Source organism: Ammospiza nelsoni, chromosome 6, assembly GCF_027579445.1.
Source record: "Ammospiza nelsoni isolate bAmmNel1 chromosome 6, bAmmNel1.pri, whole genome shotgun sequence".
Lineage (NCBI taxonomy): Eukaryota > Metazoa > Chordata > Aves > Passeriformes > Passerellidae > Ammospiza > Ammospiza nelsoni.
This window is the reverse complement of record NC_080638.1, coordinates 38,444,282-38,457,410: the sequence shown is the minus strand read 5'-3', so window position 1 is coordinate 38,457,410 and position 13,129 is coordinate 38,444,282. Positions and strand designations below refer to the sequence as shown.

Below are 13,129 nucleotides of genomic sequence, written 5' to 3'. Positions count from 1 at the left end.
CTCAATATCTTTTAGCAAAAGACAAAAGCACTTGAAATGTACAATCTAAGTCATCTAAACAGCCAACTGCTAGAGCATCTAGATAGAACTCATTCAATATGATTATGTAAATGAATGAAATTTTAAGAATTGGACAACAAACTGTTGCTGATGAACAATTAAAAGGTCTGCTATAAAATACTGTATGAGATACTGAACATTTGTATCTCCTTGTTTGGCCCAAAAGACCTATAGAATGTTTAAAGACAAAGTTCTTTACCTGTGAGTTAGACAATACAAATCTTCACCAGTTAAAGAGTTGTATATCTCTAAGGAATATTTGCAAAGAAAACCATATTCTTTGGAATTTTGATAAAGCATTGCTTGGAACGCAGGTAAAACAGATCACCAATTCTGCTTTTTTTTTTCCCCAATAAACTATGTTTATTGTGCCAATTCTAATTACCATGCAATCTAATGGTTTTAAGGCTTATAATTTCCACATCACTGGACATCACAAACATGAAAGCATTTTATACTGTCATTATACATCAATGTTTGCAGTTGGTTATACATATATACAGAAATTATTCACACATCTTAACCTTGCTATTTCCTCCTTTCAAACCAACATAATTTTACTGTGAAAGCAGCTTTTTAATAAATGGTATAAGAAATACAGCAAGGCACACATTTTTTAAAAACTTTTTTCTCATTACCACCTCAAGAAGCATAAAAACCCAAAATGTTATACTTAATTCAGTAGAATGTCAACAGTTTCTAATATACAACACTATGTAGTTGTTTCTTGAAGTGTTGCATAGATTAAATTTTTAAATTAAATAAATAAAATGCCATTTATTTAAATTGCTTAATTTTTAGATGTATTGAATCAGGAGGACCAATGACTTCTTTTTGCTGCCATCCAACAAAATAGTCACTTTAAAAGCAAAATAGTTTCAATAAACTTATGCATTATACAGATAAATATTAAATTTGATACATAAAATAGAAGAGTACTGACAGGTACAACTCTGAAAAGATGAACCAGACTGACTGTGAATTCTATAGTACTTTAAAGAACAGAACCAGTGGTAAGTAGTACAGGAGCATCCAATTTAGGAAGGGGAGGTCATTAGAGGTAGCTTGGGAGAGGAATTCATATGAAGGCAAATGGCCTTGCTACAAAATAAAATGATCACTGAAATAGGACTAGCATATGCAGCCTGACCACAAAGCCAACATGGACAAACCACATTTGGAAAAAAGAATTATCTTGGGAGTCAGTTTAATGAAGGGCAGTGATACAATGGAATTGGAGGTCATCCCAGGGTTTACAGGATGAACCTGCACCTGAATTGCAGCCAAGTTTCTAAAAGGAAACAGAAAAGTAATAGTAGGTTACAGAAAATGAAATTTTATTTGCAAAACATAGGTCTTCCAGAACAATAATATATAGCCATTAAATGGTCACATGCCAGAGTCTTTAATGCAGAAGCATACAGTAGGCAAAAAATTACTTTTAACAGCCTGAGGTACAAGTAAATGTGAAAAAATTAATTGATGTAGAAAAGTCACTGATTTTCATAAAGACTTTGCTTCTAAAGAAACAAGGGTGTTCATCACATTGGACCTTTTCCCTGGATCATATCCTCATCGTTACCTGTGAACTTACCTCCAGCACACAGAAGTGCACCAACCAATGGAAACATGGAAACTTTCAAAAGTCAAGCAACAAAAAGATCTATCTAACAATTACTTTAATATTTGTGCAAACATACATAGTGAGACTTCAATGGAGAAGAGGAAAAGACTGTCACAGAAGTGGTCTGTGAATAGAATTGTCAGTATCATCCCTGCATTTTTAAATTGTAAATAACTATTTATACACTTCTAGTACCAGCAATGAGTTAAATTTGCCTACTATAGAATTATCCAGCTCAGAGTTTATGGTAAAACTATTCAGCAAAGAGCATGGGCTTATGATGAGAATTATGAAGAAATAACTGTCAGAATACAGCTCAAAGATTAGTGCAAAGTACATCTCATAGGCATTTCCTAGGAGGCACTCCAGACATGCATTATGTGCCTTCCAAGTTAAGCAGGAATATCTGGATCTATCCAGTTACCATCTCCTTTGATCTTCTTTGTTGTAACTGACCACATCCTTCCCCATTTATACAAGAAATACTCTTACTTGAAAATATTGAAAAGCTCAACTATCTGTTTAGATATTAATGAAGAACTGATCTGAATAAAGTGGCAGATTGTATCAAAGGTTTCTACAATTCTGACATGAGTAAGAAAAGTCTCACTGATGGATTTTTCAAAAATTATGTAATTCATAAATTTCAATACAAGACTCTCTGTTTATTTAGCTTTTTTAAAGTCAGGTACTGTAAGGAGCTAAAAAGTCAAGACTGCTTTAAACTCTATAAAGAAACTTTATATTATTTACTTCCCTATAAAAATCTCTAGAAAAAAAAATTAAGCAAAGATTTAGATTATTATTGTAGTTCCAGTCTCTAAAAGTAAATTGTTATATACTAACTATGAAGTAAATGTGGGGTTTTTCCTCCTGTAGGAAATAAATAACCAACAGTCCTTTGCAGTTATGTATCGTCTTTTATCTGTGGATCTCAAAATACTTTTACATAAATAGGCTATTCTTCATAGGTCTCACTGATTATTATTCTCATTATTTTGTTGCTAAAAAAATGAGACAAGAAAGGAAAATGTCATACAAAATATCTATTGCTGAGCAGGAAATAACAGTCAGACGCTTTGAGCACCAGTGCTGGGTTTCTCCTGGTGATAGTAAGTGGCAGAATATTCTATCTAATATTGCAGCACTGTCAGATAAAATCAATTTTGTTTTCTTAAGTGCAAGTAAATTATTTTTCCCCTAAATTAAGTTAAAACTTAAATTTAAAATACAGAAGTAAGGAAATAGCTTTTATTTACTTGTAAGAACTAACAGATTACACACAGAATTCCAAGGCATCCTCTAGAAAAGACTTTGGGTAGAACACATAGATGTCCTAAATGTATTGATCTCTATGCATATTGAATTTGTAACTAAAAGTTCCCATCCCATTGGTGAGTCATGGGTCACAGTGGCAGCAGAAGATCACATGATCTCATGTACAGATAGATCTTTCAAGGTGACCCCTAATTGAGAAATAAAATCAGTGCAGCTTTATGAGCACCTTTGTTGAAGAACTCTGTGTCAGCTCATGTGAAGGAGTAGTCAGTGCTGTCAGAGAGATTTTCGAATCTGCCCACAGAATTATAATAATTTTTCCACAATGGTCTTTTTTTTTTCTTTTTTTTTCTTTTTTTTTTTTTTTTTTGTGTAGCACACTGTTAAACAACAGGACTGCAACATTTGACAAAACTATTCATTCACTATTTGATAAAACTATTTATTCACTATTAGTTTTATTCCCCTGTAAAGCCAGGGTAAATACTAAAAAAGTACAAAATCAACCCACATTTGAAAGCATGTCTTTTTCAGCTTTGAATTCTCAGTATGCTTTTAAGGTACACATATAGTATAGATTTTTTTTCTAAGTATTGCAGCTACACATGGAATTACACATTTAAATGAGCTTACAGCACAGGTGTTTCAGGAAAAATAATGGTGTTTGCCATTTATCTTTCAAATTAAATAATGTGTTTTTAAATAGTAACTTTTTTCATAATACACTTATGGGAACAACATTTATCTGTCACATTTTAAAAGATGTATTAGTAATAAATGTAAATTACCTTTGGAAAATCAGTAATTAGCCTCATCAAAAAATAAACAATCTGCCACCAAAAAGATAATCTTTAGCATAGTTAAGTATAATAACTGTTATTTGAATAAGTTAACAAATTAGGATAGATTGCTTCTGTAATTCATTCCCCATAGCATGAGAGATGAAGTTAAAGCATCAAGCTTGTGGATGGGGGAAGGGAGCTCAGACTTTAGTGAAACCAAACCTAGCAGCTCGTATTTTCATTTTTGGTGTGTCAGAGATAAACTATATGTATTCTAGAACTTTACTACTGGGAATAATACAGTACATAGTTTCCATGGAAGTAATGCTATATGTACAAGTTAAGAACTAGTGTATCTTCCTACATTTAAAAAGTGGGAATGTAGTGTGAAGAGCTTTGTTCTCTGAAAATAATTTGTCAGCTCCTGGGCAAAAGTGAAAGCTATAACATAACCCTATTAAGTTGTTGTATCCAGATTTTGCATTATATTTTATTGCATTGTGGGGCGTTTTTTATTAAACCTATCCTCTGTGTCCAATCTTTGAACTCACACAAACTGCATATTTTCATTTCCAGTCTTATGGAAAAAAAAAATCTGGCTACCATGCAAATAACTATAAAGTTCTGAAGAGTGAGGTAAGTTTATGCAGTATTTTGAGATCCTCAGAGCAAAAGTACTAACAAATTGAAAAGACGTCATTATCAGTGAAAGAATGAGAACAAGGATAAAAACACACTCACTACAGCACATATTCTTCCTCAAAATAATATTATAAAAATGAGTGAAAAAATGAGAAAACTAGCAAAACAATAACTTGGAAAGCTTATATTTATATCAGTTTCAGTTAAAAATCTCAGACTTTTGTCATCATCTCAATTTCCAAATAGAGACTTCTACATACACATAATCAATTTAATTTAATTCTAGAATACATAGAATTATCTATGAGTTTTGCAATTCGTAGTTCATCTCCATTGCTTCTCCGGTTGTTTGGATGTGTGCAAGTATTAACCTAATTGGCAATCAGCAGGTCATGATGGCCTATTTCAAAAACATTCCAGACATATCCTCTTTGCTATGATGTTTCCAAGATAATGCATTAGTCAAACAGAGATGTGTTGAGATAGCAGCAAGCTGTAGACTATTGCTGTCATAACCTAAAGGCTTTGCTAGAAATATATATGTGACTGTGGGAATGCTGGGTAAACCACCAATAAATGGAAAGCCCAAAGCTTACAAATATAACATAACAAAATCAAAAAATGAGAAAGTTAGATCTCTAAGAGCAGCAAATAAATCTATTTTGTACAAATCATATGTGATCCTCTGCTACAGCTACATAGTTTGCCATAGGAGAGTATTAATGTTTTCCATGGGCAGTGATGAATAACAGCCTTTTATCCTGCCAACATCTTGGAATCATAGCATAATTTAGGTTGGAAGGAAACTTGAACATCAACTGGTCCAACCTCCTTTTAAAAGGAAGGCTGTTTTCAAAGGTAGAAAAGATTATTCAGGGCCATGTCCACTTGAATTTTGAAAATCTCCAGAGGTGGAGACTCAAGAACTCCTCAAGGAAATCTGTCCCATGCTTAGCCTTGTTTTTTATAGTAAATTCCCTTGCTACACCTTCTGGCAAGCAGCAGCACTTGGAATTGGATTGGCATTTGGAGTTGCTGTTCTGGCTGTGGTCTGCTGGAGGAGTGTTTCCAAAGACTAATGGCATTTGATAGAGCTGTGCTGGCTTTTGGGTCACCAAACTAGTGAGACTGAAAACAGCAGTGATGAATGCTAGGAACTGACCCAAAAGTGGTTTTGTAGATCCTCTTCCGAAATTAAATGTGCAGCAATTGTTCAACATTTATGTGAGGTCAGAAATTCCAGATCTGAACCACTTTCAAACACTGGTAGAGATCAGGACCACCTTTCTGCCTTAGGTTCCATCATCTTATTCATATTTCAAAATGCTTACAAGGTTGCAGTACTGCTGGGTACTGGACAGTCATGAATTTCCATCTCCATTACCCTCACATTATATACTTTGATGATGTTGTAAAGATTTGTGGTTTTGGAAACCTCAGCTTTTGGCCTAGTGCTATGTTGTAATAATTCTGTTCTTAATAATGGCTTACTGAATTAAAATAATGGTTAACTGGCATCAGGAGATTACTTATTATCTCTCTATTCTCCAGTCTGCTTAGCCATTCTTCATGGTTTGTCTAGAAATATTGTAGAACTTCAACTCACTAGTCAAACAAACTAGTTCTTGTAGAACTGGAAGTTTAGCTTTATCAAGCGCTTTTGAACCCCTCCTAAGACCAGATGCCTGCAGAGAAAGGCATCAATGAGCAGGAATGGTTTCTGGTTCCCTCGGCTGAGGAGGGAATGGAAACTGATATATTATGTTGGAGGAATTCCCAGGTTCTGCAAGATAGCAGACTTGTTCCAGAAGGGAGCAGCTCCAGACAGTGCAAAGCCAAAGGGCAAAAAGCAATTCGTATTCACTGCATTTGTTGACTAGTGGCATGTAAACTGGGATTATAGTGTAATCAAAACAAATGACATAGCACTATCATGAAACAGAAGCCCTGGCTGATGATTCATGTCCTTCCATTGTACAAAAAAAAAAAGTTAAAAAAGAAAAGTAAAAAAAAAAGTAAAAAAAAAAAAAGTGCAACTTGTAGAGTACATACCTGTTTTTAGAATAATCTATGTACCTGGAGAGGGTTACATTCTATCTGTGCATATTTATATGTCTTTCCTTATGAAGTTTGAGGAGATTTTCTTCACAAGTAAGAGTTTTTCTGTTCTGTTGTGAACCATCCTTTTTCTGTGAATGGCCAGGCTTTATCTGAAACTCTGTACCTGAGGCCTCTTCAGAAGCAGCAACACATCCTTTTTTATTTTCCGTTCCAGGTGATTTTCCTGCACTACTCTTTTTAGCGCTAACCTCTGGAGAATTCTTTTCCAAACTTTCATTTCGTCCATCTGAAAACAGCAAATTATCATCAGCATTTTTTGAATTACTTGATGTACATTTTTTGTTAGTATTTGGAATATTTATATCATTGTCATCCCCACATAAGAAAGATAAATCCCTACCTTCAGAAGAAGTTTTTAACTCTAATGACTCTGGAGTCACTTCACCTAGTGACTCTGCAGATGTTTCAGAAATAGGGTTAGAAATAGGTTGCTGCTGCTCAACTTGTGCTTCAGGAGAACCATTAGAAATAGACTGTTGCTGCTGCTCAACCCGTTCTTCCTCAGGACAGGCTTCAAAGAAGCATTCAATATCTTCTCTCTCATCCGTGAAGTCCAGTGGCACAGGAGTGCTGCTCTTTTCCTCGATGTATTTGATTACTTCTCCACAGTCACTATCATGAGAAGAAAGTGAAAGATAAGAATAGAAGTCCCCTTTTCTTAGCTGGATGGGTCTGTGAGAGTGTTCTAACACTTTTTCCTTGATCTGTGCTAATGAAGCTGGAGCAGATGACTCACATTCAGGTTGTGACTTACTTTTCAAAGCTGTTGATGCCATGTCTATTATCTCCCTGACAAAATTGTGTACTGAGCCATCTTCCATGGTTTTTTTATCAAAATCAGCAGATTCACAGTTACAGCACATATCAAAACCATTGGCTGATGAGTTGCATTCTGCTTCACTGGATTTCAAGGCAGCACAGCAATCAGGAAATTTTTCAGTAGCATTTATTCTATGTTGTTGACCACTAGGTAAGGATGGCTGTAAAGCTGTATCTTGTATGACTACAGAATTAATTTCTGAGGAAGATTCAAGGCAAGGCTTTTTTGCAGGAGAGGAAGCAACAGAGTGATGATCAGGCTGAAGATGACTTTGACATTCTCTTGGAGGGTTCCTGGATCCAGCTGAAGAAAGAACAGTCTCTTTGCCATCCATATGTGAATCATCTGAACTGTCTGTAAATGCTTCACAGACACCACACTCATTTTCAGCTTCTCTGACATCAAGTGATGCATGAGTTTTGGGGGTTGCTGTGACACTAACAAGACCTTCCTTTTGGCTGCCAAGAGTATTTTCGACATTGCCATTTTCCATATCATCCACAAGCTGATCCTTCACAACCTGAGAGATGTCTTTCACTGGGTGACTCTTTGTCCCTTTTCCACGATCACATGGTATATTCTTACTATTGCCATTATTTTCTGATATTTTCTGCACTGAACCATTCAACAGTGTTTCAATGCTTAATGTATCTGTGGCTTTTGATGTCTCATTACTAACTTCTTTACTGCGCTGAATTTCATCACTGAGGTTACTTTTTCTTTTCTCCCTTGTCAAGGAAAATTTTGGTCTAATCCAGGTTTGGAGCTCATTTTTTATATAATCAAGTCCTGAAATTAAATTGCATTCTTCATAAATGTCCTCATCAGTTGCTATACTGGAGTCGTCATCTTCATCTTTGATACCTAGCTCTTCCTCAGTTAAGGTAAGGGTGGAACTTGAAAGCAAATCACTGTCATCTTCATCATCAGTACAAGCAGAAGTGCAGGAGACATTAACAATCATGCTGACATTGACATCACTCTCATCAGCTACAGATCTATTAAGATGTTTCCTAAATGATGCATTTGAATCTGGTATTTTATTTCTGTGTAGTACAATGTCTTCAGAGCAAAGAGAAAGATCCTCGCTGCTGCTGAGTTCAGTGAGAGAAGCTGCTGAATCCTCATTGATTGAAGATGCAATATCTAGAGACAGCTGTCCAGTAAAAGACATTTTTTGAGAGCTACTTTGGAGTGTCATATCAGAGATGCTGCGCTTTATTTTTTGATCTGAAGGACTCTGGATATTCTCTAAGCGATTCAGAAGATCTAATGTCCTTTTACTGAGCTCTCCAACAGAATCACTGCTTGCACTTATGTCTCCAGAGCCATGGTGACTGAAAAGATCTTCGTTGCTTTTGTAGGAAGTCAGCCAGCTCTCCAAAGAGGCACTTCGCTGAAGACCATCTCCACTTTTAAAAATACCTGAGCTGAACAAATCACCTACTACCGACAGAGATTCTAAAGAAGAACTATGAGATAAAGTGGAAACCTGTCTTGTATTCTCTGTAACAGGTAATTTTTTTACAGTTTCTACAGATTTACCAGAACTGGGATCTGATTCTCCACAGATACTTGCCAGAGTATGATCATGAATAAACCCATCTGGTTGTGACTCTCCTGACTTATGTTCGGATTTACCAGATATTTTGTCAAAACAAAAGTCATGAAACAAACTACCCTCTGTATGTGTTTTTTCAATCTGTGATTGTTTCATTATCACTGGTAATTTGAATTTGGAGCCTTGAAGATATGAATAATCATAAAATGTAAACACATCATGTTTTCCTTGCAATTCTTCTGGACAACCAGGGTTGGACATAGTAATGCTGTCCAAATCCTCATCATTTTCACTTCCACAGCATACAGAAGGAGCCAACTGGAAATCATCTGAAAGACTAGTATGATCTTCTTCATCTTGCTTTAGTTTTGGTTTTATTACATTTTCCACTTGGATTTCCACATGCCCAATTTCAGGATTACTCTGACTGCTTTCAATATCATTTAGCAAAAAAATTTCTGAATTATTTGTAGTTTCTGTATCACATTCACTCACTATCCCACTCTCACTCTCAGAATGCCTGCTTATGTTCCCACTCTGATACATGCAGTTATATGGTTTTGCCAATGTGGTACCTCCTATCAGATCTGGCAGGGATTTGGTAGATGAAAATGATGAATCTTTACTGAGACTTTTGTTTAAAATGTTAGACTGCATTACACTGGAGAGTCTGGATGTTTTTTTCAAAAAAGGGATATGTTTTTTTTCTGATAATTCAACATTATGAAGACTATAGACCTGATAGATGTGAGGATTTGGAGGGGAAGTAATGTTGGGACAATAAAGAGGAATTCCATGATTACTGATATTTTCATCCTCATTCACATCATTATCACCACATTCTTCTGGGGCAGGTTTCTGGTTTAGATCATCCTTGCTGAGCTCCTGATCAGGATCACTTAAGTCTTCATGAATACTGATGAGCTTATTACTTATGTCAGTTTCATCCCATTCTAGTGCATCTTCACTTGGACCATTTAGATCCATCAAACTGGGATCAATAACATTTAGAGGCTCCTGTAAAAGAAAAAGTCAAAGATTAAAAATATTTACAGCTGTACTTTAAATGTGCTCCCACTAAAATCATGTAAGTTAATGGAAGTAAAGTGCATTTTTGGAACAATGATCACTAATAGGCTTTTAATTTTGTTATGCCTTGTGTGCTATTAAAATGATCAATTAAAATGAAACCAATTACATTTTCAAAGATTTCTTAGGCTTCTTTGTTTCTTTTTATTTGCTGTCAAAATATAATACAGAAATTTCAGTTTAATATATTAATTGTGGTTAGTCATTTTATAAAGTTTTTAACTTGGAATCACAACAGGAGTGTGTTAGTGAAAAATATGCAATTATGTTGAATATATGAAAAACTTTCTTAGCCTGCTTAAGTTTAAAATAGTTAAGATGTAAAGGATTTATGAAAGGATTTTTGAAATGTTTATAAAAAACTTCTCTGTAGTCAGCCTTAAAACAACAGATCACAAGTCTTGATGAATTTTTGCTAGAATTTGTATTTATTCTTTACTTGATAATAAAAGCAGTACAAATGATCAGTAGGTAAGATTAATGAATTTGATATGTTCAGCTGAAAGATCAAGTGCTACATGAGTTTCAAATAATGTCCGCTCTGGTACCCTTCTCTGAAAAAGGACTGACTGATAAATAAGTGTGAGAAACTTAATTTTCTTTTTAACATATTTGTAACTTTCCAGTAATGTTTGTTATTATGACTCAGAACATGTGATAACAAGAATTGTTCCTTCTAGAATTGTGTGGAAGAGGAAGAATATCTTGACAAATTTTCTTACTCAGATGTGATTTGTCAAGTGGCCAACAGTATCAAACCACTTTAAGCCCTTGAAAATAAGACTGAAATGATCCCTGATTTGGAGGTTGAGCACAAATTAATTTCACTTTATTCTTCTATTTCCTGAGAGGCCTCCATATTAGAGAAGGCTTTGCTTTTACAAGGAGTCTTGTAATAGAACTGTTGACTAATGTAGAATTGTTTAGTTTAAATCATCTGAACAGCTGAACAGCAATCACTGTATCCAGAAACACAAACACTTCTTCCAAGAAACCTCTCAACTCTGATCTTCTGCTTTCTCCAATTTTCTTTGAGCAAGTGATGTTTTTAAAATACAGCATTGATATGATGCCAAACAGCAAGAGCAAATCCCAGCAAATATTAAGCAGATAAAATGAAGTCCAATAAAGTGCAGTTCTGCACAACTTAGTTACTGACTTAGATTCATCAAAACTCGGCCAAAGCTAATTGTGCAGGGAAAGGCACGTACTTCTGACTTCAATTCTCAGCTGGAAACTCTCTTTGAAGTACGAACTAAAGCTTCACAGCCCTTTTGTGAGTTCCATAGCTAGGACACAGATTTTGGGCTGGGACACTTTGCCAAACCGGGCATAAGTGATATGAACCAAGCTATTCTCTCAGGAGAAGCCCTACCTACATGCTGTTCTTAAAAGAAGCTTGCTTGTCCTGTATCATTTTGCATAAAGCAGATATTAATTTGGTCATAGATAGATGAGGATAATTTTGTCCTGCGGTGCTGTGTTTGGCATGTTTAACCAGCAAGAGGCACAGACACAGACAGTGCCAAATCTCTGCTCCAGTGCCTATTTAATTATGGATATAGGTGGCATTGTTTCTGTGCAAGAAACAAGGCTATATCATCCCTGTATGTCCACTAAACAAAAGGCTAAAACAATCAACGGAAATCAGGCGGAATTATTTCCCCCAAACTGGGCAGCTATCCACCATTCATTGGGGTGATGTGATTTTTAACTTATTTGATAAATCAAGACTCTCTCCATCTAAGATAAATCTACGTGCTCGTGCTTCATTGGGCTTAGCTGTAATGTAGGTCCCTGAGTCCTGCAGCTGTGTTAAGAGATCACATATAGTAATGGGCAGAACTGCAAGTGTGAAAGAATTTTTTTCATTCTTGGCAGGTTAGGAGGCCTTTGGTATTTCATGAATCTGTCATGACTAATGTTGAAGGTTTGAGTCTCTTTGTGAATCTACCTACCTCAAAGTTTTTATAGAGCACCTTTGCTAGAGTTCTTTCTCTTTCCCCCATGAGACATTGGCTAAAGAAAAATTCCTGCAAAAACACACATTTACTAGACAGTTATGGCTATCAGAGCAGTTCTGTTCATTGTGGATCCAGAAATCTTTATTTGGATTTGCCAGTTTGCCGTGTTTTAATAAAAGCTCCTGGTTCGTACTTGGCTGAACTCAGTTTCCCAGCTGTAGATGACCCTTAAGTAACATTTAAGTAAAATGTAAGAAAATGAAATTATTTGAAAACCTGTTAGATTAAAAAAGAAATCAGATTCAATGGCTCATTTTTTCTGTGTCATGTTTTACAATCCTGTCATACTCAGCATTAGGAAGACATTGCTGTGGGAAGTTTCCTAAACTGCTTGATTTTACTGTTTTAAGCTTCTGGCAGCTGCATGAAGAAATTACTAAAGGCAGGAAATCAGCAGCAGGTTCCAAGAATTTTATGTTCCATAGAATCTGATTCTGTTTCAAAACAAAACATTTGGTCCTCATTGGTCAGGAAGATAACCTTCCCTCTGTAAATCAGCACTTGGCTGCTTGTTTGTTCAGCAAGTCAGATGGACTAAAACAATAAAACATGTAGAGTTGTGACCTCAGCCCATTCATCTTCACTGAGTGCTCCCCACTTCAAAGCCTATTTTTTTATTCTTAAAATGCACATGCTTTTCTGAGTCCTGGCATATACTCAGAAGTTTTGCAGGCCTAGCTTGATGGCAGGGGATTTTTAAAATTCTTAATTTTATTTTATTTAGTTTTGTTTTCTTTTATTTTCCTTCTGATTGTTGCTTATATTCGCAAAGACTCTTATGTAGATATGGTCATTTTACTAATATAGCTTTCTCTCTCCAAGGAACTGACTAAATTGATATTAGTAAATTACTACTGTAGTTATAAATATCATATGCCTTGAAGTACAACTTTAGTGGTTATCAGCTACACTGGCAGCCCTTCTAAAATACAGGAAAAGTTTTAACTTTGAAACAAACCACTCAGCTTAAGTCACACACATTTTGTATTTGGCATTTTTAGTACAGGTATATATTTTCCCTATATTTTTTTTTACAAAATTTAGTGAACTGTTCAAACAAGGAAGAGATTGAGGTAGTTTTTGGAAGTGCCACACCACAGCCTCTGGAATAAATCTCTGGAGTGAACA

At 35.4% G+C, this 13,129-nt stretch overlaps 1 protein-coding gene across 3 annotated transcripts in view; it reads right to left on the bottom strand.

Moving 5' to 3' along the window:
• Window positions 1–397: 397 nt before the first annotated feature.
• The window catches only part of AKAP6 (A-kinase anchoring protein 6), a 258,465-nt gene continuing 245,733 nt past the window's right edge, over window positions 398–13,129 (bottom strand). For 2 of the 3 annotated variants that reach the window (XM_059473668.1, XM_059473669.1), the window contains exons 13-14: window positions 6,439–9,905; window positions 398–1,351 (exon numbers count right to left, since the gene is read on the bottom strand). In XM_059473668.1, coding sequence (XP_059329651.1) covers window positions 6,480–9,905 — 3,426 coding nt within the window. In that variant the 3' untranslated portion in view covers window positions 398–1,351; window positions 6,439–6,479. The remainder of the gene's footprint in view (window positions 1,352–6,438; window positions 9,906–13,129) is intronic. The other variant, XM_059473670.1, reaches the window with a different exon arrangement.